General features: G+C 38.4%; 2 protein-coding genes across 6 annotated transcripts in view; both read right to left on the bottom strand.

Moving 5' to 3' along the window:
• mtss1 (MTSS I-BAR domain containing 1) overlaps window positions 1–7,407 on the bottom strand; it is a 34,962-nt gene extending 27,555 nt beyond the window's left edge. For 2 of the 4 annotated variants that reach the window (XM_060868452.1, XM_060868454.1), the window contains exon 1: window positions 6,540–7,406. In XM_060868452.1, coding sequence (XP_060724435.1) covers window positions 6,540–6,611 — 72 coding nt within the window. In that variant the 5' untranslated portion in view covers window positions 6,612–7,406. Of the gene's footprint in view, window positions 1–6,539 lie in introns of all 4 variants that reach the window. The other 2 variants (XM_060868455.1, XM_060868456.1) reach the window with 2 other exon arrangements.
• A 5,978-nt stretch (window positions 7,408–13,385) lies between these two features.
• osgn1 (oxidative stress induced growth inhibitor 1) lies at window positions 13,386–22,067 on the bottom strand. 2 transcript variants are annotated; one of them, XM_060868450.1, is made up of 7 exons: window positions 21,911–22,067; window positions 18,805–18,832; window positions 18,649–18,715; window positions 18,314–18,450; window positions 17,588–17,779; window positions 17,141–17,232; window positions 13,386–15,798 (listed from the first exon to the last, which is right to left on the bottom strand). In XM_060868450.1, exons 1-7 carry the CDS (start codon window positions 21,991–21,993, stop codon window positions 14,796–14,798), a joined length of 1,602 nt encoding a protein of 533 aa, XP_060724433.1. In that variant the 5' UTR covers window positions 21,994–22,067; the 3' UTR covers window positions 13,386–14,795. The 2 variants fall into 2 exon arrangements, with proteins under 2 accessions (XP_060724433.1, XP_060724434.1); XM_060868451.1 differs by lacking the exon at window positions 18,805–18,832 and having other exon boundaries at window positions 21,911–22,045.
• Between the last annotated feature and the right edge of the window lie 4,981 nt (window positions 22,068–27,048).

Below are 27,048 nucleotides of genomic sequence, written 5' to 3'. Positions count from 1 at the left end.
CTAAAATGATTAGAAGTTTAGTGTCCTGTGTTTAACAGAAACATTGATCAAACAAAATGAGTTTGTTGCATTAAACAAAGCTTGTCCAACCAGTTAAAGTTATACATCAGCCACGCCTAACAGGCAGGGAAGGAGGTTATACATGATGATAAACTAGGTGGCAAGCAAGAATCTAGACATGTGTTCAACTCATTCTAAGTTCTTCATACTAACATATAGAACAGCTAACATAACAGCTAGAAAATGAGAACGTTAAAGCCGTCTAACTAAATTATCAGTATTTCAATTAGCTTGAAAGGAAAGCCTTCATAGCTACAAAACATCTCTTAGTGCTGCTAGATCAGTGTATTTCTTCAGGATAACCATACATTTTTATTTATTTATGGAAAAATTTATATCAGGCTGAAAATTCAGACCATTTATTTAATACTAAAAAATTTGATAGCTTTGATAGTTTTACTCCCCTTCAAGAGACTTAATTTCACTTATTTCTTCTTCAACATGATCAACTTGCATACTGGATCACTTACCCACAGTTTTCTAGTAGCTACCAAACCCATTCTAATAAATTCTTCCCTTAGCATCGGCTATGTGCCAAAATCTTTTAAGCTAGCGGGTTTCAAATCTCTGATTAACAAAAAAAATGACCTCAACCCAAGCCAATTATCAAACTATAGGCCAATATCAAAACCTCCCCTTTATCTCCAAGATCCTAGAAAAGGTTGTAGCTCAGCAGTTATGCTTATACCTAGGGCTGGGCGATTTGGCCTAAAATCAAAATCTCGATTAATTGAACATTTTAACTCGATTACGATTAATGAACGATTATTTTATTTTTATTTTTTTTGCCCTCATAGTTCACTGACAAGTTTTGTTTAGTAAATATGCTCACATATTACAGTCGGTGTCCAAAACACTGCTGCTGTATCCATCCATTTAGCGCAGCAGCTTTGACATTAGCACCGTTGTCTGTCGTAATGGCTGAAAGTTTTTCTTCCGCGAGGTCCCATTCAGAAATCATATCTTTCAGACCTTGCGCAATCATATCTGCCGTGTGATCCGCTGAAAATATGCTGTCTCAAGGCATCTCTGGCGCAGCTTCCAATCATCATCAATGTAGTGCAAAATAAGGCTCAAGAATGGGTCCATCGTCCTACTTGACCAGAGATCAGATGTGGCTGCAAAGTGTTGAACATTTTTTCAGTTCAGCAGCTACATTTTTACAGCATGTCTTGTACATGTCTGGCAGCGCAGTTTTAGAAAAATGTGATCGCGATGGCACAGTGTATCTTCGAGGTGTTTAAACCCGCTTCGCTCCACTGTAGCCAAGGGAGTCATATCCTTTGCGATGTAATAACAAATAGCGTCAGTTATTTCTTTCCATCTTCTTGAACTCTTCTCATACTGTGTGGCATTTGTGAATGCATTTGTTATCGACATCTGCTTTGCAGAGGCACTTGTTGCTGGGCGCTTGTCAGTCTCTTTTTGTTTTTTTTGAGCCATGCACTGTTCATATTCAGTAACGTGATTGAGCTCCAAGTGTTGAAACAAATTGGTGGTGTTACCTTTGGGCGTCGAAACTGTTTTTCTACAGTGTCTACATCTGACTTCATTTTGTTCGATGTCATCCTTACTGAAGCCAAAATGTGTCCAAACGACGGAGACTGCGTTTTTCTTTGGTACAAGCTGCTCTTGTGGCTCAGTTGTCTGAGTGTTTACGCTCTCCATGCTCGACATGTCGGCAGAATAACGTAATGTAACGGAGCGGGGTCACGTGACTCCACACGCGGTAGTGTTTTTAATGGGAAAGTAATCAAAATAATCGACCTGGAAAAATTTGATCGATTATAGGTTCTGAATGTCGCTTTCGATTACTTTTTGATTAACTGCCCAGCCCTACTTATACCTACATAGGAATAATAGTCATGCAATGAATCAGTTGGGATTTAGGCCTCATCATAGCACAGAGACAGCGCTGGTTAAAGTGCTAAATGACCTGTTACTGGCCTCTGATCAGGGTACTGTCTCTTTGCTGATGTTGCTTGAACTTGCAAGCAACTTGGTATCAAAAGTGCAGCTTTTGATACCATTGTCTATGCTATTTTACTTGATAGGCTAGGTTGTTGGTGTTAAAGGGACAACCCTCTCCTGGCTCAGGCCTTATTTGACTGATCACTATTAGTTCATAGATCTAAATGATGACTAATCTAAACATTCTAAGGTAGTGTCTGGCGTTCCGCAAGGTTCTCTTTTAGGCCCATTGCTTTTTTCTCTGTATATGCTACCCCTTGGTGAAATTATTTGTAAACATGGTATTAGCTTCCACTGTTATGCTGATGTCAGTTGTGCATCACCAGCGTAATACGATTGAATATTTTGTGAAGGACATCAGACAATGGATGCTTAGTAAACTTCCTTCTGCTTAACTCTCACAAGACAGAAGTGCTTTTACTAGGATCACAGGCAGCCAGAAGTAAGCGTTCTGATTACAGAGTAACTCATAAGCTGCAGTAAAGACCTTGGTGTGATTAGGATAAGAAATATGATGTCATTACATGATGCAGAAACACTAGTTCATGCATTTGTCACCTCTAGGTTGGATTATTGAAATGCTTTACTGTCTGGATGTTCCAGTAGGACCATAAACAAGCACCAGTTAGTCCAGAACACAGCAGCTAGAGTCCTAACTACAACCAGAAAATATGAATGACATCACCCCCATCTTATAATCATTGCGTTGGCTCCCAGTCAAATTTCGTATTGATTATAAAATACTATTACTAACCTACAAAGCACTTAATGGGCTCACGCCACAGTACCTGAGTGATCTTTCATTTTTTATGATCAGTGACGCCTATTTCGATCAAAAGGTGCAGGCTATTTGTTATGGAACAGCCCTCCAATTAGTGTCCGGGCTGAAAACAAATTTGACAAGTTTAGCTTTATATGAATAGATTTTCTTGGGTAAAGGAGCATATATGGAGGGTTCATGGGCATAGAAGTGTTTTGGGATGTCTGGATGTTTTCAGGTTTGCTGACATAGCAGCTAAACTATAAACTGTTGTACAAAGGACATTATTTTACATTTACATTATTTACTGTCCAGTGTCACCACCGGGTCCAGTGTCACCACCTGCAGGTTTCTTCCTCATATTATGTCAGGAAGTTTTTTCGTGACCTCCGGCTTGCTCATTAGGGATAAGGATAAATGTTAAAGATATACAGTAACTTAATTTTAAACTACACATTTTTTCCTGGTTCTACACTTCTGTAAAGCTGTTTTGAGACAAAGTGAGTGGTTAAAAGTGCTATACAAATAAACCTAATTGAATTGAAACAGCTATGTTTAATAATTTAAACCCTTTTCCACCCGAGAGCCCCCGGTACCAGGGGTAAGGCTGCACCATTTTCACCTAAACAAAACACAATTCCAACACCAAGTAGCTAAATGAACAGAAAAGAAACACGTAAACATTGTGTACATAAGAAAACTGACCCAAGAAATCAGTCATTACAAGATACAAACAAAAGCTAGGGTTACACGGAAAGCTAAGATCCTACAAGGAAAAAAAAGAATTTCGTACAGCCATGACACTACATTTGCTCTTACATTTTTGTTTCAGAGTTATAAATCATATGACAATATAAAACTCGTCCTTACAAGAAACACTCCTTTCTTGTAATCCCATGTCTGTGTCGCTAAAAAAAAAAACTATTGTTCATTGGCTGTGCTGTTCTCCGTGTCTGTGAGAGGTTTACAATACAAAGAAGTCAACTGGTCATCAGTCCTCACACACTAACTTGTGTCTTACTATTGGATTTTGCTTTTAGTGCTTTCCATTTGATTCTATTGGCTGAAACCTTTCATACCGGCCAAGCATACAAATCGGCCAAGGGAATCTTGAGCAAAAGTTGTTTGGAAAAAAAAAATATTTAAAATCTATTTAAATGTCCTGGACCTTTAAATTTAATGACACACTTATCTACAGAATTTAATCGCGTTTTGGATTTAATATTGAAAAATGGTTGGGAAAAGGAATACGCTGTGTATACGACAAGAGAAGAGCTAGATTTATCAACAAAAACAGTGTGAAACAGTGTGAACAGTGTGAAACAGGTAAATTATTTAAACCCACAGCTCATCTGACTAGAACACATGAATAAGATATCAGCTATCACATATGTAAACACACATTATGAATTAGTTTTGTTTATTTGGTCCAAAAGTTATCGCTGTTTTTATTTGCAGAAGTTCTGGCTTGCTCACGGAGATGCACATCACTGTATTTACTGTATGGTATGGTGGAGAGATTCCAAAGCAAACCATAAAGTTATAGTTGAATGCAATGAACACCTTTAGTGATATATAAATCAATTAAATTAAAAGGTAGGGTCTCCGGATGTTTGAGAAATGCTTCAGAAAACATCAGGGCCAACAAACAAAACAAAAATCAAAGCAACGTGTAGCCAATGAGCAGAAAGGGGCGGGTCTTGTCAATATGGGTGGAGAGAGTGCTCAGTGCGCATGTGTGACATTAGCAGAAAGCAGTTTTAACATTGACATGGAGGATAAAAACAAAGAAAGAAAGCAAAGAAAGGCTTACGGTAAGGCAAGAAGTAGGACCCATGTTAATATAGGATCAGCTTTCCAGCGCTGGAGAGAACTGAAGGAGCGGGAAGTTGGCCACATATTCAGAGTTTCCTTAGTCAATAACTCCTGAGATAAACACTGTTACTACATAAATAACACATCTTTTCTATCGTAGTAATCTAGAGCAGCAGCTACACCTGCGTTTTGCTAGTGACAGCGTTTAGCTCAGGAGTTATTGACTCGGGAAACTCCAATCTGTGAATATGTGGCCAACTTTACTTAAGTCGCCGAGGTGAGTAACGTTGGTTTTGCTTTGTTTCACAGAACTAATATATGCCGTCCTTTGCAGGATTATGCTTGTTTGTTTATGTGCAATCATATTGTTCTTCCTTTCAGCTATGATGCAGGACACATTTCTTTCCATTAGTTGCCTGGGTTATGTACGTATGTGTGGGCGGAGCTATCAATACAGGGGTGGGACCCATTTGTGTTAGGGGCGTGTTTGTTTTTGGTGATTTCAAATGTCGACATTGGCTTTCAAAAATCAGAGACCCTACCTTTAAGTTTTTAGTTTGGTAGCTGAGAAAACACATAGCACACATGTGCCAACATGGCACTGGAGACATTCCTCTACAAAAACCTCTCTATAATACCTCTGATACACAATAGATAAATCAAACTTGAAACGTTTAATGATGAGATGTTATAAAATAGATATTCTGAGTTTTTAGGCATTCACTGCATGTATCCAAAGAGATTTACAATTTCTCTAAAACTGTAAAAATTGTCCGTGTTCCACCTTCTCTTACTCTGACCTGGTAATATATAAACGTATTTTAACTTCTGCAGCAATCTTATGTATTACCTTTATTTTGGTACCAGAATTATTCAAAATACACCTCATAGTTTTTGAGATACTCATTTTAATTGAGCATGTCGTTTTCAAACAGGAGGCCTATATCTCATATGTGCCATTGCAGCACATGTTCCTTAAATACAGGAGCACTGTCTTACTTAACTGTTATTTTCCCTTCATTTATGCCACTAATCTAAAACAACTGGCTTTTTAAAACAATAAATAAAAACATTACAATTGTGTGTGTGTGTGTGTGTGTGTGTGTGTGTGTGTGTGTGTCTGCGCGCGTGATCAAATAAGCAATTAAAATTGTACCATGTATAAAACTGCAGCAACACAACACATGGTGTAAAGCTGATTAACTGAAGCTCTCATTAGCAATACAAAACACGATTTTCATGAACACTTAATTTCATGTCTATTCTCTGAACAATTTCCGAATAAATTTGTCCTTAGTCACCACCATAAACAAGGCCAAATGTAAGTAAAAAAATCGACGAGATTCCTCCAAAATATTGGATCATTTGGAACAATGTCGTTTAAAGAAGCAGTTACTTCTTTGTGGAAAGGTTTTCTATACTTCCTCTAATTTGCAGGAAGAGCTCTTGGATTTGCTTATACAGTAATGCTGATCTGTTAGATACAAAATATTATTACTACTACTACTACTACTACTACTACTAATAATAATAATAATAATAATAATAATAATAACAACAACAACAACAACAACAATCACCACTTTGAACATATCACTCATTATTTTAAATAACAAAAATCCCAACCTACTAAACGCCTAAACTGCAAATGCACGAGTATTCTAAGAGATTAAAATGTTTACACTTGTACTGTGGGTGAATCATTTCCAGTGTTTTAGCACAAACACTTATTACTGCTGTTCTTCCCCCTTCACCTTTGAGTCGACCAACCAGAGAACTGTTGCTAGCCGAATCGGAGCCTCACGTTATGTAGCCAAACAGCTGGCAAATAACTTATGCAACGTTCACATGGCAGAAAGCACATATAAAACTCAAGGATTCGTATGTAGTTCGTACATAAATCATGTTTTGTGTCCCGTGGTGTTTATTTTACCTTCATGTCGTTCATGATGGACTGGAACAGCCCTCCTAAAGCACTGCACTCCTTCTCCATTACCGCATCCATTTTCCACCAGCGACAAAAAAAAAACCACAACAACTCACCAAAACCTAGTTCCCTCGGTGTGAAGAAAAGGTTTGGATATTAAAAAAAGAATTGGGGGAAAAAAGGATACTGGAAGTAATGTTATTCGCCTGCCCAGGGAAGTGTAAATGCTGTGATAAAGTAGTGGGAAAGTGCGTGTATGTGTCGGTTAGCACAGCTAACATCGGTTTGCTAGCCGGCTAACTAGCTTCTACTGCTAGCCTGGTCAAATGTTAGCCGCTGTAAATTCATCGCGTTTGTTTGTTTGTTTTTGTTTGTTTGCCAAAATGGAAAAAGTCCTCAACCGCGTTAGAAGGCAACCGAGTCGTAAACAAGACGCATTCGAGCAGATAAGTCGCCTCTTAACCGCAGGGAACTCTGTTAAAGACGCGAGTAAACTGGCTGGCTGGCTGGTTACTAACTTAACGTTAATCCCGTTGGATCGATGACGTTCGCCGGATTCACTTCAGATTCATCTTGGTGTTGTTTTTTGTTGTTCTTCCGTCCTGTTTAATCCGAGTGCCGTCGAGGTTGCTAACGTGTTCGTGAGTGATTTGGGTCGTTTAAGACTCTTCTCTGTACACAAATAACGCCGCGGTTGTATTCCAGAGAAAAACTGACACGGTTATTTCCACACGCTCCGTCCGTCTCTGCGTGCGTGTAAGAAGTTCCTCCAGGTTGGTTCGAGTCCAAACAACTCCCTGTTCCCTAAATAGGAGCCCTAAGAACGCGCCACACTGGTTACTAAACCACCCCCTCTGTAGTGCAATACAATAAAGTCATTTGGGTTCAGTCCTCGTTAGTGCACGTTTGGGGCGTGGCCACATCCTATCGGTCCCGTTTCCGTAGGGATAGATTTAAAAATGACAAATATAAAAGCACGCGAGCCACGAGGCCTGCGCGAGCCAATGAGCATCGCAGCGCACGTTTATAAGCGATTAAAATGACTATAAATATGGAACAATTCGCGACTCGGCTAGTGGCTACACTGGACTGCGAATTGAGACGTTTGGTCAGTTTGTCATTGTAATGGATGAAGATGGAAGTCTGTTAACCTTCGATAGCTTTTGTACTACACACAGAATCTCACAGAAGTAAATACACCCCTAACATTATTGTAAATATTTTATTATATCTGTTCATTTTTTATGTGACAACACTGAAGAATTGACACAACAATGTACAGTAGTGAGTGTACAGCTTGTATAACAGTGTAAATTTGATGTCCCCTCAACATGGATGTGGTAGCCTAGTGATAAAGGGGTTGGATTATTGATCAGTCCACCATGCTGCCATACGTGACTCGACAGGTGTGAATGTGGAGCAGGTGTAAAATTTGGTGTTATCACTCTCACTCTCTCATACTGGTCACTGGAATTTCAAAATGGCACCTCATGGCAAAGAATTCTCTGAGGATCTGAAAAAAATAATTGTTGCTCTACATAAAGATGGCGTAGGCTATAAGAAGATTGCCAAGACCTTGACACTGAGCTGCAGCACTTTGGCCAAGACACTACAGTGGTTTAACAACCAGTAACATTTGTCTATGGAATATTATCAATATTACTACTATATATCAACAAAAAGCTGAGATGGGAAAAGACATAACAGAGAATACGATTGCACAAGGAGGCTGTACACTTAAAATATTGCCTAATCCAATAGATTTTGAATGTATAATATGTAGCAAAGTCCAAAACTGTACTCATTCAAAAGAATCGACTTTTTCAAATAGTGAGCGTGGTTTCTCCATACAAAATAAAAGTTTTACATGGATGGCAATCAACATGCAGAGAGAGTGCATCATAAATGAATATAGACAGTCCTTCAGATTCAAAGATAATTCACTTTTAACTCCAGTGATTGAATTTGCTTTTAGTTTTTCAATGAGTAGGTTAAAGCTAGTAACTCTATTTTAGGACAATTTTTTTTGTTGCTATATTGATACATAAATAAGTAACAGATTGCTCTACAAGAATATTGGAAATTGGATCAATGTTACAGAACTTTAGAGCTGCCTCAGTTCAGACAGTATGGAAGTCTAACCTACTTTCCACAGTCTACAGTATTTAGAATGTTGGCCAAAGCCTTTAAAGTATAACATTGTCTTATCATAAATAAATATGTTACATGACATATGGGCCAGTTATTTTTCCACATCATACATACTTTTTCATTTCCTGTCCTAGGATAAAAATGTGTGCAATGTAACATTCAGATGATCCTTCACTAAATGCCTTTTCCAGCACTGGCTAAAGCTTCAGTCTTGACTCTCTGACAGGTTGAAACAGATAATCAGCAAAACGGAGCTTGTTTTCTCACATAAAGGAAAGGTTTTTCACAGCCTTTAAACTGCAATCTCTGTAGGACCTCAGTGAGAGTTGCTAAATAATAGCTCTTGATTAGGTGTCCAGAATCAGCTCGTTTATTAATGAGATCGGAGAAGGTAGAGATGCAAATATTATATAATGATGAAGGTTCAATCGCCTGTTGATTTGCAAAGAGTTATATGTAGTGAGGGAAACAACTTCTGACATGGTGACGTCCACAGCTGACATGGTGCTAGCTTAATCCTGAAAGGATATCAAAACGTTACAAGATCGTACTTCAGACATGTTGTTTTCACTCTTTTTGCATTCTTTTCCTTTCACCACTCAACATTAGTTTGTCTTAGGATGAACATGTTAGTTAAATGAAATGGGGAGAGAGAGAGAGAGAGAGAGAGAGAGAGAGAGAGAGAGAGAGAGAGAGACATGTGTGGTGGAGTGGAGGATTCGTAACAGCAATCGGAGCAGTGAACAAAGTGGATATTTAGGAACTCCAACGGCTGGTTTGCTCTTGCTAGGACTCCATAAGAGGGCCGTGTAGAACTCCTGGCATGACTGCTTTGAGTGGCTTCGCTTTCACCTGTGGACTGTATGGAAAACAGCAGTTCAGGCAGAACTGCTTACTTTACTGGATACCATAACAGGATACTTTAGCTTGAAGAGGCTACGTTTTTGATGCTTTCAGAGGGAGGGAGTAAACAGTTTTGCACAAGGCCGTTTGGAAAAGGTTAAAATCAACTCAAATTCATGGGGAAATTGAGCAGTTACAAGTTGCTAATTTAAGTGAGATAAGGGAGAAAAGAGAAAATCTCTGCCATATTGTTGCAGTTACTGTCTTTTTGGCTAGCCAAAGCCATGATAAGATGGAAGGGTTGGATCTGATGATCTGCTGTGGTGACCCCGAACAGGGAGAAGTTAGCAGACCCTGGTAGCTAGAGACATTAAGAAAGAGCATGGAGAAAATGAAGACTAGCCCAAGTAAATGGAGCTCCTAGTACAATTTGACAGTTTCCTGCAAACGTCCTCAATATATTTAGATATTTAGATCATTGCAATGCCCATGGACTTATATTATATGAAGTCACGGTTGTTGGTTTTTTTGCTTAATAAAGAGAAATGAAAAATAAATGATTGTTTCTTATTTCTATTTGTATGATGTAACTTGCACTGTAGTTCAACATAGTTTTAAAAACCTACATGAGTTCAGTACAGAAACAGCTTTTACATGACATAATATCTGGAATTGCAAGCATTTTCTGGAGCAGAACTATTCAAACTGATGGACTTAGCAGTGACAAAAATTGCAAAAGCTTTTTAAATGACCATTTCTGACCTACTAACCTTTAGGCACCAGGAGCTTTCCATTTGAACAATTTAAATAGAAAGAGACCAAAAGTTTAGTCTTAAATTTTCCTAAATGAAAATGGCAGATCATCCTCTTGGCATAGGAATTATAGGAACGATTGACTTTTACATAGGAGTTTTGAGTACTGGTTGAACATCATCAGGACACTGAAATAACAGAACATTAAAGCCACCTGCCTAATACTGTGTATGTCCTGGTTGTGCTGCCAAAACTGTTTTGACTCATTGAGGCAAGGACTCCACAAGATCAGTGGTCCAGTTGCAAGGTTAGTCCTTAACATATTGGACTTGTTTGTCTAGCTCATCTGACAGATGCTCAGTTGGATTGATGTCTAGGGAATTTGGAGGCCAAATCAATACTTTTAACAGTTTGTCATGTTCCTCAAATCATACCTGAACAGTTTTTGCATTGTGGCAGGGTGTATTGTCCTGCTGAAAGAGGCCTCTGCCATTAGCGAACAATGTTTGGGTAGGTGGCACGTTATTTTACGTGTCAGATTAACATATGAATGCCAGGACCTGAGGTTTCTCAGCAGAACATTGCCTATAGCATCACACTGCCTCTTAACCTCCTTTTGCCATCTCTGTCACACATAAGCAAAGCACATGCAGCTGGCCACTTTGTGCGACACTGGTGTTCTGACCCTTGTCTATCCAGCATTAAACTTCTACAATTTTACAATCAGTTACATAACTTGTGCTATTTGAGCTCTTTTAAGCTAGCCCATCCGTAACAATCCCACAAAACGGTGACTTTAATGTTTGCTGATTTAACATTTAACCTCAAAATCTGTGACTAATGAATGTAATACAAAATGCATTTTTTTCTTATTTAAATTTTAATAACCAATGAACATAAAAGACATGTTAGGCCGACTACATATATATTATCATCTCCCCTGGCATTATTTCTGCCTAAATAGTTCTCTTTTAACAGAAGGTATTTAATCAGCAGTCTGCAGTTGTCACCGGGTGCCAATATATCTAACATTATTTAGAATGCATCACAATATGCATCTGACATGCACTGTACACTGAAAAAGCCCCTCATGGTCCCGTTTAACAAAGAGCATAACACATTTAGAGACCGGAACACAAAATACACAAGATATTCTTTTTACAATTAGAATTTCTACAAAGTTTAAACGGTCAAACCACAAAGGGTGAAATTTTTTTATGATTGCAACTATTTAAAGGTTCATGTATTAGTAAAATACCTATTTAACTGTGTCTCTCCAAGTAGTATCTTATCTTGTTGGTCTTAAACCTGGAAAGGTTAGATTATTTTCTCAACCAATTCCAAAAAAAATTCCTAAAGAATGTCTAATAGCAAATTAGCAGAATTGGTTCAAATGCAGTTTTTCTAATCTCAAAACTTACTCGATGTAAACTCTCAAAGGGGAAATTCTCTAAAGTAATTATTACAGTATAAAGTTTATTGTACTTTAAACACACAGCATTAGCAATGGCACCTCACAGCTTTCATGAGAAGTAACTGTACTTCATTACTCTAAACTTTTTCATTTTACCCAAGATTTATCAAAACAAAAACTTTTTTTTTGTTTTTAGGGGAAGGAGGTAGCAAAAAGTACTTTAATGTACCTTAAAGTCCCCTTGTCTCATCCAGCCACTGACTGCTTAATGTTACCAGTATACCATTAGTAATACTAATAATAGTAGCTGACTGCTAATTGACTAAAATAATTTCCATAGAAAATACACTAGTGCCAATTGGTCAACTTCTGTGACCTTCTTCAGCTACTAATTTGCATCTGAAGATGTATAAACCATTTCTCAGTGCAGTGTTAAGCCCCATGGGTTTATCTAAAATAATGTTTCTCAATTTGCTGGAGCAAGCAGAAAACTCAAAATTGTGTACAAGACATTTGACATATAACACATTTGAAAATGCATGTTAAACTCATTAACTAATTTAACTGGCTATAATAAACTACAGTAGCCTGTTTTCTTTGATATTACCAAGTGAGATTAGCATTGGTTCCAATAGCAAACAACTAAACTGGTTAAACAGCAGGTCAACTTTTAGCCAAATGTAAATATTGGTTATTTACAGGATATCTTACTTGTCATTAACGAATTCATTAGCAAACTATATAGTAACAATCATGGTAGACAAAAGCAATTACATCATAGGTAAACAATTATAGAGGGTGCATGATTTCAGAGACTAGACTCTCTATATACATTTGATATATTTAAGCAATAAATGAAAAAGTACCAAGACTGATACAAAAACTAATTTGCTTTGCAAATTTCAATTTTCTGCATGAAGCATCTTCTCCTTACACACATTCTTTACATTTTCATTGGAAAAAAACCCCTGCATAATTAAAAACATATTACATAAGATATTACATATTACATAATATTACATATTATCTCACACCACTGTTAGCAGACTTGTTAAAATAAATAAAATCCCTGATTTCTTTGAGACCAGCAGCTCAAGCTGTTGCTGTTGAAGCATTTTTTTTCTTCGCTTAGGCTTAGGGTTGGGAACCGAGAACCGGTTCTTATTCAGAACCGGTTGTTTTTAACAGGAACCGGAACCACGCGGAATTTTCAAGTTTCGGTTCCAAACGCGGTTCCGTTGTGATGACGGGCAAAGCGCTGGGAGCGGTCACTTTAAATAGCCATGTCTTACCTCATGAATATTAATTGTTTACACTGTTTACCAAATTAACGCAGCTTACCACAGAAATCAGTCACTCGCGCTGCTGTGCTGAGGCACGCTTTGTGTTAAGCATGTCTAAAAAAAAGTCTAAAGTGTGGATTCATTTCCAAAGCTACAACAATGAAGCAAATCTACCCCCTCTGGGAGGGTTTTCTCCACAGCTGGAGATACAATAAGCCAGGAAAGGTCACGTCTTCTCCCAGAGAAAGCTTCAGAAAAATTTTTTCATCAGAAAAATTGCTAACTGTTTTGCTAAGTTGTAATTCTGGATGTTAAATTTGATGTTGGATTTATTTAAATTTAAATTGATATGAATTGAAATGCTCTGTTTAAAATATTTAGAGTGATTAATGAACACAAATGGAAATGTTTAAGTATTGTGCATTATGTTTCACATTTCTTTTATTATGGAATCGGAATCAGAACCGGGAATTGTAAGGCAGAACTGGAACCGGAATCGGAACTGGAAAATTTCTTTTGATACCCAACCCTAATGTAGCGTCACGAAAAGTAGCATGTGTGTCTCAGTGTGTACAGACTGCCATCAAGAACCTTACTGCTGTATCCTGTGCTGCATTTACTTTTTAAGGTGTTCAACATTCCAAGTCCATACACACAGAACACTCTTCATAACACCAATCATGTCTTTATAAATGCAGTTCATTCAGACACTTTGCTTAGCCTGCCTTTCATTCTGAGGTCTCATTGTCTTGCTGTGAGAGACTGCTGATGTTGCAGAGAGTATGGATCTGGTTGAGGAAAAAAAAGTCAGATAAGTTTATCATCCTCAGCTATTTAAACAGACCAGATCAGGATGTTGTGGTGGTAGGGAACCTATATATGGAAAGTTTTTAATCTTGTACAGGAACGATAAGAAATGAAGGCCACACGGTTGAGCCAGAAAATGGCTTTGAATGACAGAAAAAAATTTTTTTAGAACAAAAAGAGCCAATTAAATTAAATTTACCCAATTAACCCTTAAATTTACACAAATATGACTAGTCATTAAAGAAGAAATGCTGCTGTATGAAAGGAGGGTAGGGTGTAATGGATCAGAACACATCGGTTTTGTTTTACATGGGATCGTCTTTTAATGCACTCCAACACTACTAAAACCAGCGCCAAGTGAACGATAAGTGAGCAAACTGGCATGTCTCAAGCTGCAAACGTGGTGTACACTATCAGAATCAGGCTTCCTTTGCCTTCCTGTTTTCCCAGTGCTGAATTTGGAAGGTCACAATATTGTGTAAAGGATTTCTTGGTAAACAAGATGATTTATTTAAAAAAAAATTTAAATATTGCAGTTTCCCACAATTTGTTGTGCTAGGTTAGCACGATCATCTAGCTACATTAAAAAAGAAATTTTTCTGATTTCATGGAACCAAATTCGAGAAACTGAATTTGAAGTTTAATTTTCAGGTGCTGTTATGCTGACATTCAAAAAGACATTACTGAAAGAGTTACGTTGAGCCATTCAGGTGTTTTCTCGTTATTTTAGGACTGTGAGCTTGGCCTTTTAAACATTTGTAATCTGGTGAAAAGTTATCGGGGTTTGGCTTACATTCACCCTCACTGAAAGACTGGTAAATGTGATAGTTCATTCAATAATAAAGGCTCCCTCAATGGTGTTTACCTGCTCATAAAAAAGAAGGGAATCAGTAAAGACTGAAATAACCATTGTGTGGAAGTGGGTGGGTACAGTATAGAATCTTCAGGCTATCCCTGGGCTTCTCTTTTTTGTTCTTTTCTCTTCCCTACATCCAAGCTGTGATTGAATGGTCACTGACTTTCACTCCTCTGTCCCCTTGTTTTTTGCATTAGATGGCATGCAGTGCCAAGTGCACCACCCTTGAGAAAGCGCACAAAGTTCTCACCCACTAAAGGACCCAGGGCATACATCCCTACTTCCTGCACACATTCATAGGTAAACGGGTCCACCTTAACTGGGTTGCGCCGACAGCTGATTGGTTGGCCTGGCTCCATCCCCAGTTTCCGTCCGTCCTCAGGCAAAAACGACAGATTAGGTTGTGAGCCAATCAAAACCAGTGCCAATGAAACCTGAAGCACAACCTGGTGCCCATCCGCTGCCTCCAGGACACACTTGCCGTTGGGTTTAAAAGACACAACACGGTGTTTTGGGAAGCTCAGATATCCAGGGTAGGAGCAGGATGAGTTAGTGTGTTCATTGTCTGGTGATGCCACATGCTGGGAGAGAAAAGTGTGTACTGAATGGCTTAGCTGGTGCTGCTGCTGGCTCATCATCTGGTGAACTTTGTGGTACTCAGGGTAGAGAAGACGGGGAAGCTGGTTGAAAATGAGTGCTGGGTCTAAGACACCTCTGCGAAATGTGTGATACACAGGCACGTTAAGGTGGTGGGTGCACAGAACTGCGTCAGCTGCAGTTAGCCCTGCTCCAACCACTAGGACAGGCTCTGATGATCTGCACAAACGTCCACTTGAGATGACTGCCTCAAACTCCTGAAAGCTGTGGCACACAAAGGGTAGCGATTCTCCTTCGACTCCAAGGTGAGCTGGGGAATCACTGGTGCCTGTAGCCAGCACTACATTCTCTGCCTGGACCAAGAAGGGCATCTCATCTCCATTATTGTTCTTCTGTGTTCCCTGGATGTGCCAGCCGGGGACACCTGTGCGAAGAGAGACTCGCTGCACTGAGGTCACTGTGGTACTATGGGCGAAGTTTTTACTAAGGCCCATCTTATTCACATAGTGCTGGTAGTAGGAGGCAATATCCGCTGGTGTGGCACGGTCATTGCGAACATTCCTAACAAAGCCACACACAAAATACAGGAAGTAATAATTAACAATTTATTCTCAGCATATCAAAACTTACCTTTTCATTTATAATAGATTATTTATTTGGAAAAAAATATATACTTGGCTTACCTCTAGTTTTAAGATCCATTTACTTTTCCTTTTTTTTTTTTTGTTTTTTAAATTGTGCTCGCGCTATTTAACGTGCTCACTTCTATTTATGCTCATCATGGAAGAAGCTTCTAGTTAATCAGGTTATGACAATGGAACTGCTTCCGATTTACTCCTTGGATTAATGTTGGATTCAACTAATAGGTCCTAACTTGTCATTTCTACCCCAAAATAAATCTCCCCCTCTACTTCAAATTCTGACCCTCCCATCTGTGTGGTTTAGAAGAAGAGATTTATTAGACAAGGCTAGGGTTTTGAAGTCTTAAACACTTTGGTAAGCCTGTTCCAACTGCTATCTCTGCTTTCTGTTCTTGGCTGACAGAAGTGGAACCCAACGTGGTCTACTGCTTTTGTAGCCCATCCACCTCAAAGTTCTCAGGTGCTCAGAATATTCTCAGATGCTTTTCTGCTCACCAACATTATATATAGTGCAGTACTCAGAGTTGTCAGATCAAATCAGTCTGGCCATCTAAACTGAACTCTCAACACAGTGTTCGGAAGAGATCAACGTTTGTGAAATAGCCTTTCTGGTTCCTTGATCACAGTTCACAGCTGTTGACTTGTATCTGTGTGGTTTTGCTGCTACAGCTACTTGATTGGCTGACTAGACTACTGCATGAATGTGCAGCTGATCCAAACTGGAACATTTGGTCCATTTCAGGAGCCAATCGTAATAGGACATATCAATTGTAAATTGGACAGTAGAGAATTCACAAAAAGTAGGCCAAACTTTCCTTTTTGATTTTATGCTGTTTAAAAAATGCCCTCTTTCGCAGTGAACGTTGTGCTTTTTATCTGTAGGCATTGCTAAATATCATTTTGCAAATTAATTTAATAGGGAAAAAATAAAATGCTCTGGAATTTTAAATGCGTTGTTTGTTGCCACCTTCAGGTGAAAGGAAAAATTGCAATGTGCACTAACCAGCACACATTGTAATAGAGAAGAACATTCAACATACAGACATACGAGTATTTTTTCAATCTTCAGTGACTATACGTTTTGCTGGTTTGAAAGGAAAATTATAGATCATCCATATTTGTCCCCTACTTCGCAGCACAAAGGCACAGAAGTTTGATTTCCCACTTCTGAAAGCCAAGTACTGATCAAAAGAACTTCCTATTTCTAAAAATGTGATGTCTTACAAAGCACAATTATACAGATCCTTAAATGACTTTCATACTTGCGTTTCTCCCTCATCCATTCCTTCAGGTTGATGCCAGGAAGCTCCATCCAATTAGCAAGGCTAAGTGTTAACATGGATCCCTCCATGGCCTGTAACAGAACCAGAAGTACCAGATAGTATACTAGATACCAGATTATTTAAAAAAAAAACTAAAGGAAAATGGAAATTAGAAATAATTCAATCCAATGGTATAAGGATGAGCACGCTGACCAAAAAAAAAGGCAGCAGTGTTTACCTTCTCTTACTCTGCTAATATTCTAAATATAGATATTCACCTATTCTAAATACCAGAATTCTTCCAATACTAAAACCTACCAGTTTTTTCCATTTTAAATTAAGCATGTCGCTTTCAAGCATGAGGCTCAAAATAGGCCTAGGGCTGAACAGACAATGCAAAGTTAATCTTCACTCCACTCAGTGACAGCTGTTTCTGTGAACACTTACATGCCATGCCCCTCCAGGTGGTCCTTTTCCAAGCACAAGGTGGGTCATGGCTCTTTCTGGCTCATACTGCCATAGCAATGGTGAGGCACAGTCCAAGCCATAGTCACCGTCTGGTAAGAGCAATGAATCAAAGAGTACAGCCAAAGGATTTGAAGATCTGCCTTCCAAGCCTTCACACATGTACTCCAGGTCCTAAGAACATGTTTGAACATTCACAGACAAACAAAGGCATACAAAGTTGATTTCCTCAAGCAGTTTGGGCTTTAATTCCCCCCGGGGTAACTGTTAAAAGCATGCAAAAAATGTACAGAAACTGGCTTATTAATTGCAAATATCCATGAGGGTTTTATGGATAGATTTACCTAAAATAAAAGTTAGCGTCCCCTAATCCTAAACTAATTAACCACAAAGAGCTCCCATGACCATTAACCTATAACCCTACCTTTGATAAGCACGCCAATCATTTTGGAGCAGAGCGTTAAAATATGTTTTTTTTTATCCTGTAAGGGCGAGGATCGAAACGTCTTACGTCAAACAAACAGAACATAGAGCTCTACTTAGTACCGAGAGGAACAATTATTAATGATAAAGAACATCCAATCCAATACAAATGCCTGTATGTGCACATACAAATCATACAATTAAATAACTATGATTAGGTGTTCAAAAGGAAACCAAAAAAAAGAAATAAATAAATAAAAACAAAAATATGTAGGTTTACATTACCTGTTCAAACAATGACAAATTCGAGTTCTCTTCAAGTTTTTGATGCAGGATTGGATTGGGGTGCGAAGCCTCAGGGGAGAAATAGGGTGTATATCCTGATAGTAAGTATGAAAGGCAAATTCCGGAAGGTCCATTTCCTGTTCAAAATACATAAATAAATAAACTATTTTAGATAAAAAAAATCTTTATTCTTGCTTCACATTTAAAAAGCAGAACTTAAAAATAAAAAGAATTTTTAAAATAACAATTCATAAAGAAATCCTCAAGTTACAATTCTGTTATTCCAGCAAACATCCAAATCAAAGGTTTTCACAAGTAAGCAATGACACACTTACCAATAATGACCACAGGTAGGATATCGCCCGAGTCTTTATTATGCAGATCCATGACTGGAGCATTCAGCTGTGTCAGAAAGAAAAATGCAAAGTTTCTCACAGACAGTTTCTCCTTTTTATTAAATTTTGAACTTTTATGCCATTGACAAGACTTACTTCAGCTTCAGTGGTCAGACAGAAGTCACTGGTATGACGAGGTATGAAATCAATGTGTGAGTGCACGCAAAAAAAAAAAGCGCAAAGACAAATCGAGAAGCAAGTCCAGTTTAGCGGAGTGGAAAACAGAGCGCCTCTACTCGTGTCTAAATGCTCCCAACTAAAAGGGGTGTGTTACATAACAGTATACAGTAAGCGTGACTGTGCAGAAAAATTTAAAGGAACAGCACGACTGCTCAACTTACACAACCCTCACACAGCACTTACACAACCCTCACACAGCACTCACATATAGCAAGCACTTTATTAAACCCCCTAACGAAGATCTATTTGCTTGCACAAAAATCCCCAGATCCATTAATAAGCCCCAGTGAACTAACTTTAACAGTACTGTTGTAATGTTATAACTAGAATGCTTTTCACTTCAAGCATTGTACATATGGGAAAAGCCGAGTCCCTGGGTAAAGGACATTACTCCTGGGAGAGGGGCGTTTTTATTTTATTAGGTCTGTTCATGTGAACACGCCAGATTGCAGAAGCCTGATTGCCTGATTCATTAGCAATCCATTTTTATAAATGATTTCTATGCCTCCTCCCATTCAGATGTAGGAACAGTTTGGACATTTTTGGTCATTTTTGTGGAGCACTTCATTTCTCGTGATCATTCACCCTTCGATTTTTCAAACAGCATTTTCCTCAACGTCATGTATCTAAATCTAGGTGGCCAGTTAAGCCTTCTCTTTACGGTGAAGAAAAATTATTTTATTCTAAGGGAAAAATCTTTCCTCTTAAAGTACAATAATTTGGAGGACATTAATTTTAAATACAGTGGTGTGAAAAAAATGTTGGCCCCCTTCCTGATTTTTTATTTTTTTGCATGTTTGTTACACTTTAATATTTCAGATCAGCAAACAAATTTAAATAATAGTCAAAGATAACAAGTAAACACAACATTCAGTTTTTAAATTAAGGTTTTTATTATTAAGGGAAAACAAAATCCAAACCTACATGGCCCTGTGTGAAAAAGTGCTTGCCCCCTAAACCTAATAACTGGTTGGGCAACCCTTAGCAGCAAGAACTGCAATCAAGTGTTTGCAATAACTTGCAATGAGTCTGTTACAGCACTGTGGAGGAATTTTGGTCCACTCATCTTTGCAGAATTGTTGTGATTCAGCCACATTGGAGGGATTTTCAGCAAGAACAGCCGTTTTAAGGTCATGCCACAGCATCTCCGTAGGATTCAGGTCAGGACTTTGACTAGGCCACTCCAAAGTCTTCATTTTGTTTTTCTTCAGCCAAGTTCGCGTCAGCTTGAGGTCACGAGCAGACAGCTGCATATTGTCTTTCAGAATTCAGCAGAATTCATGGTTCCATTTATCACAGCAAAGTCCTAAAGCAGCAAACAGACCCAGACCATCACACTACCACCACCATATTATACTGTTGGTATGATGTTCTTTTTCTGAAATGCAGTGTTACTTTTATGCCAGATGTAATGGACACCCACCTTCCAAAATGTTAAACTTTTGTCTCGTCAGTCCACAGAGTATTTTCCCAAAGGTCTTGGGAATAATAAAGATGTTTTCTGGCAAATCTGAGATGAGCCTTTATGTTCTTTTTGCTCAGCAGTGGTTTTTGTCTTGGAACTCTGCAATGCAGGACATTTTTGCCCAGACTCTCTTATGGTGGAGTCATGAACACTGCCCAGAACTGAGGAAATTGAGGCCTGCAGTTCTTTGGATGTTGTTTTGGGGTCTTTTGTGACATCTTGGATGATCGCTGCGCTCTTGGGGCAATTTTGGTCGGCCGGCCACTCCTGGGAAGGTTCACCACTGTTCCATGTAAATGGCTCTCATTGTGGTTCGCATTGCGGAGTCCCAAAGCTTTAGAAATGGCTTTATAACCTTTTCCAAACTGATAGATCTCAATTACTTACTTTCTCATTTGTTCCTGAATTTCTTCAGCATGATGTGTAGCTTTTGAGGACCTTTTGGTTTACTTTTGATCACTTTGTCAGTCAGGTCTTATTTAAGTGATTTCTTGATTGTGAACAGATGTGGTAGTAATCAGGCCTGGGTGTGGCTAGAGTAATTAAACTCTATATGGTAGTTTAAACTCTATATAGAGTAATTAAACTCTATATGGTGTGATAAACCACAGTTATGTTTTAACAGGGGGACAAACACTTTCACACAGGGCCATGTGGGTTTGGATTTTGTTTTCCCTTAATAATAAAAACCTTCATTTAAAAACTGCATGTTGTGTTTACTTGTGTCATATTTTACTATTATTTATATTTGTTTGATGATCTGAAACATTGAAGTGTGACAAACGTGCAAAAATTAAAAAAAACAAAACAAAACAAAAAATCAGGAAGGGGCCAATACTTTTTCACACCAGCGTGAATGCATATTCAAATCACGATGACGTCATAGAGACTCCTCGTTACATCAAGAGCAAAACTACTTATTAGACTGTATTGGACATATTTTCACGTATATTGGAGATTATTTCCTCGCCGACTCAAAATTCTTCGTCCGTTAGTTTATTTTGACAAAGAAAACCCTACGCGCTAAGCTTTAACCTGCGTAGTAAAATTAGCATAACGTAAAAAAATTAGCATAACATTTTCATTGACTTCCATCTTCTGCTAAAAAACAAACAGCAAACAAAAAGACACCCAGACAGACATAATTGTCTCCATATATTAAGATGAACGAACCAGTGCTTTTCCACTCTATCCGCAACCGTTGTGATGAATAAACACCGAATAAACATAGAAAAAAAATGTAGTTGAACATAATTTCTGATCCACTTTTAAAACGAAAGCGTTAACGCTCGAGAAGTGTCATCACGAGGCAGCTTTGTGCACGTGCATCATGCTGCGTTACACCGGTACAACAGACTGAACTTCACGCCTGTATGCGTGAGATACTCGTTTTGTGCGCAGCAGCTACTTAGTGCATGTAAATGTCTGACTTCGTTGTTATCACCGCTGTCACATTTACACTAATAACTCTATGTGCTGGAGCTAAATTCATCTCTTTTAGCCATCAAGCTGAGGACGTGCTGCTAAGCTAAAGCTGCTATTAGACAGAACACTTACCGGCCACACCGCTGAATGCTGGCAATGAAGCGTTCAGATAACCCACTATATCTATATAACGTACGTAAATCACGTAGAAACATTCGACGTCGCTCTCGTTCAGTTTGACACAAATCACCTGGTATCTAAAAAGACTTTTTTCTTTCTCTCTGCGCCAGATACTCAGTCCGGACCAATGGCCTGCGTCATGTAATGACGCTATGAGCTGTGATTGGTGCGGATCTTAAAGTGCTACCGAATCACAGGTTGTGTTCTTTCTACGGGCGGCAAAAAAAACAAAACAAAAAAAAAAACCAGTCGACGCTGATTGGCTTAAAATGGTTAACGTCTAGTTTTGACCAATCAGTAGAAACATTGTTTAACCCCCTCCCCAATTGTAGTAGATTTTTCCCCCAGTTGTAGACATGACTTTTTGCTCTAATTATTTACTCAAAGTAAAACATATGACTTATTAATAAAGGAATAACAAAAAAAATTAAGCATCGTCTATTTGGTAAAAGCATAAATATTATTATAATACTGTTACTATACAATAATAATAATAATAATAATAATAATAATAATAATAATAATAATTCACTTAAATTTATTTGTATAGCTCTTCTAACAATTACTATAAATATTATTAGAATACTGTTACTGTATTATAATAATAATAATAATAATAATAATAATAATTCACTTAAATTTATTTGTATAGCTCTTCTAACAATTACTATAAATATTATTATAATACTGTTACTGTATAATAATAATATAATAATAATAATAATAATAATAATAATAATAATTCAATTTATTTGTATAGCTCTTCTAACAATTCACATTATGTCAAAGCAGCTTTACAGAAGTATAGAAACAGAGAGAAAAAAGAAAGTAATACATACATTTAAGTTTAAAAATATTCATTTAAGGGGGCATGGTGGCTTAGTGGTTAGCTAGTTTGCCTCACACCTCCAGGGTTGGGGGTTCGATTCTCGCCTCTGCCTTGTGTGTGTGGAGTTTGCATGTTCTCCCCGTGCCTCGGGGGTTTCCTCCGGGTACTCCGGTTTCTTCCCTCGGTCCAAAGACATGCATGGTAGGTTGATTGGCATCTCTGGAAAATTGTCGGTAGTGTGTGATTGTGTGAGTGAATGAGAGTGTGTGTGTGCCCTGCGATGGGTTGGCACTCCGTCCAAAGTGTATCCTGCCTTGATGCCCGATGACACCTGAGGCTCCCCGTGACCCAAGGTAGTTCGGATAAGCGGTAGAAAATGAGTGAGTGAGAGTGAGTGAGGTAGACCTGCCAGCGGTGAGTTGCAGTAGTCCAGTCTTGCAATGACAAGAGACTGAACAAGTACCTGAGCAGCCTGTGTGGACAGAAATGGCTGAATCCATAGCATGACAGTGTCCGGGTGGCCCCATCCACAGCAATCCCATGAGTCACTAGCTAACCATGCAAATCAATCCTCTGAAGGGTGACCACTGGACTCCGAGCAGGGGTAGAACTTCAGAATTGGCAAAGTAGGTCCGTAAGATGAGACAATTAGACTACGAACTCAGAACACTGGGAGCTTGGGAGTGGCATGTACAGTATAGCTCGACACAGAGAGAGAGCAAGAAAGAGAGACACAGAGAGAGAGAGTAGAAAATTGTTAGATATGATTGTAATTAGGTGATGGACAGTGTACATTATGTGCAAGGTGCAGACAGGAACTCCGGCAAGACTAGCTATGACAGCATAACTAAAAGTGAGAGCCAGAAGGTGACACAGACATGAGGGCTTCCTGAGATGTAAAGCATCAAACCACTTCACAGTCTGCAAAGTTTAGTGACTTTCAAGGGTGGTAAGGCAACAGCATCCAGACATCTCAGTTCACCAAAAACTCTACGCCCATGAAAGAAAAAAGCTAGACTAAACAAATGTGTTTTCAGCCTGGACTTAAACACTGAGACTGTGTCTGAGTCCCAAACACTAATTGGAAGGCTGTTCCATAACTGTGGGGCTTTGTAAGAAAAGGCTCTGCCCCCGTTGTAGCCTTTTGTACTTGAGGTACTACCAAATAGCCTGCACCTTTTGATAAAAAAACAAAAGATCACTCAGGTACTGTGATGCGTGACCATTAGCTGCTGCGTTTTGGACTAACTAGAGCTTGTTTATGGTTCTACTGGAACATCCAGTCAGTAAAGCATTACAATAATCCAACCTAGAGGTAACAAATGCATGATCTAGTGTTTCTGCATCATGTAATATCATATTTCTTGTCTTAGCAATATTTCTGAGATGAAACGCTAAACTTTAAATAAGAAACCCGTGTCAATAATCACACGAAGGTCTTTTACTGCTGGACATGAAATAGAAAGACCATCCAGAGTTAAGCAGAAGGAAGTCAGTAAGCATCCACTGTCTGATGTCCTTCACACAATCTTCAATCGTATTACACTGGTGACGCACAACTGACTTAAATGAAACATATAGCTGAATGTCATCAGCATAACAGTGGAAGCTAACACCATGTTTACAAACAATTGCACCAAGGGGTAGCATATACAGGGAGAAAAGCAATGGGCCTAAAACAGAACCTTGCAGAACACCAAACACTTAGAATGTTTAGAGTAGTCATTATTTAGATGTACAAACTGATAGCGATCAGTAAATTGAGACCTGAGCCAGGAGAGGGCTGTCCCTTAAACTCAAACAACATGTTCTAACCAATCAAGTAAAATAGCATAGACAATGATATCAAAAGCTGCAATAAGGTCAAGCAATACCAGCAAAGAGACTCAACCATGATCAGAGGCCGGCAACAGGTCAGTGGGACCATATATTAGTAGCAATCTGGTGGGCTTCCCAAGGACAACCATCACCAAGTTGCACAGAAATGCCCCACTGGGGTAGTCTGTGCTGCAATATGGACAAAAATATACTTGTCTTAGAATGGAAAGACAATATGCTCCTCTTTACAAGTTGCCAGTAATGGCAGTACTGTGAAGAGGAGGTTACAGACAGGTGATAGCAGACTTCAACAGGTGCACAGAAATTTTTCAGTGGTGTTGCATAAGAAAATGGGCCACCGTGTATTTTTGTTTTGCTATATAAATTTTAATAATTTAACTTTTTTCCACAAATGTACAGCTACAGTGGAGGAGTCTCTGTTTACTACTGTGCACATTACAGACCAAAAAGTGGCAGTGTGTCATCTTTTACCATTTTCTAGACATCGCCACCGTGAAAACTTACATCCAGCACAAGCAGAACGACCAAAATGCAGAACCAAAGTTTAAATGTATGTGAAGTGTCATGTAAGATGAGAAAACCACAACAGACAGATAATCCATGTTCGATTGGCTGTCTTCAAATGAAACGACTATTTCAGGTCTTACAAGCACAACTCCAGCTGGCATTCACAATGTTGGTGTACATATAAATTCTGCAAACAGAAACAAACTGCCATACTTTGCAAGATCCACCATGTGTCTCAGTGTGTCTCAAGGCCATTTCAATGGCTGGCATTCAGAGAATGGTCTGTGATGTGCTATTATAAGAGATCGACTATAAAGTATAACATTTACATTTTACATCTGTTTTTGTTTAATTTTTATAGCTGTATGTAGCATGATTTGGATGAATAATATTTTATTGTATGTACAATTATGTGAAAGCACCTGGGCAGACTTGCTTTACTAGCTATCATTGTCAGGACTCTGCCTGGACTTTGGCCATGTGCCTTTTGTTTATGTTTCATGTTCACGTGTCTGCCCCGCCCTTGTCTTTTCTGCCCCGCCTCTGCACACCTGTCCCTTGTGTATAATGATTATTTGTATTATTTAATTGAGCCGCGTTGCTTCGTGCAGCGTGGAATCCTATTGTCTCCTGTCGTCGTCGTCGTCATGGTCATGTCTGTTTCGTGTTTCTTTAATTTATTAAATCCCCGTTTTTGTTAAGCTGTCCTGCGTTTGGGTCCGTTTTTATCCCGCGTTCACTGACAATCATAATCACATAACAATACAACTTATATTTTTATTGTTTGTTTTTTAAGTAATTATTTTTACAAATACTTTTAAAAGGCCATACACAGTTTTCTTATGTTTAGTATTTTTGTGTTTGCTATGGAGCAGTTATTTTCTGAATTTTGACATGTAATATTATATTTAAGAAAGTATCCTTATGTATGTTTTGGTGTATATAGTACTTATTTAAGAATTATAAAGTATTAGTTTACTCCTCAGATCAGTTGTCCTTTTGGAGTCACCAAAGTGGCCTTGACCAGGACATGGTCTCAACCATGACAATAGCTGACAGGAACATTGGGTTTTGTGATCAAATTCAAATATATCACAAATTTGCTTATCCTGTACGGGATAAGCAGCAGTGAAGATGGATTGGATAGATGGATGAATGGACTCATTGGAATCCCGTTTTAATTCCTGTCTAATTTTTTGATTACAACCAATGTATCTGTGATTCGCTAAAAGAAGTGATACCATATCACTGGCTATATGAATTAGACACACTGTTTTTCAAGTAAGTAAATAAATAAGGATCCCCATCGCCGTTGTTATAATTCTTGTTAAAATTCTTTCAATTTTGGCACTGATTCTTCTGGTGTTCACATGGATTGGAGTGAAAGGCCATTTCCTCAGAGAGACTCAAAAAAATCCAACCAACAATTAAATTAAATGAAAATATGACTTAACTCATTGATCACATTGCAAAATGCAAAAGGACCCACAAACCTGCAGAGGATCTTCTTTTACCTGCTGCAATCAACACGAACAATGAGCTACTCTGCAAATCTTCAGCAACTTACTTTGGGGGAAAAAATCCCACAAGATTGATGTCTGAGGAGGACAAAAAGAAGCAGACACATTGTTTCCCATTGATCTACACAGGCTAATATTTCAGCTTCAGTTATTATTAAATCTCAGTATGTTTATGGATTTTAATATTTATCCATTTTTCATACTGAGTGTACAGTTTGCAATTCAGTATTTATAGATACATTACACTTAGCACCCTCTGTGTGTGGACTTTCATGGTCAAATTTGCTTGTGCTTTTCCAAGCATTTTAATAAAGCTGCAAAAGTATGGGACAAGTTTTCCAACATGTTCACCTGCGAGGTCCAGCAGAGGATTCATCTTGGACTACTAGATTCCA

This window comes from Tachysurus vachellii, chromosome 4 (assembly GCF_030014155.1).
Source record: "Tachysurus vachellii isolate PV-2020 chromosome 4, HZAU_Pvac_v1, whole genome shotgun sequence".
Taxonomy (NCBI): domain Eukaryota; kingdom Metazoa; phylum Chordata; class Actinopteri; order Siluriformes; family Bagridae; genus Tachysurus; species Tachysurus vachellii.
This window is presented reverse-complemented; position numbering and strand designations above follow the sequence as displayed.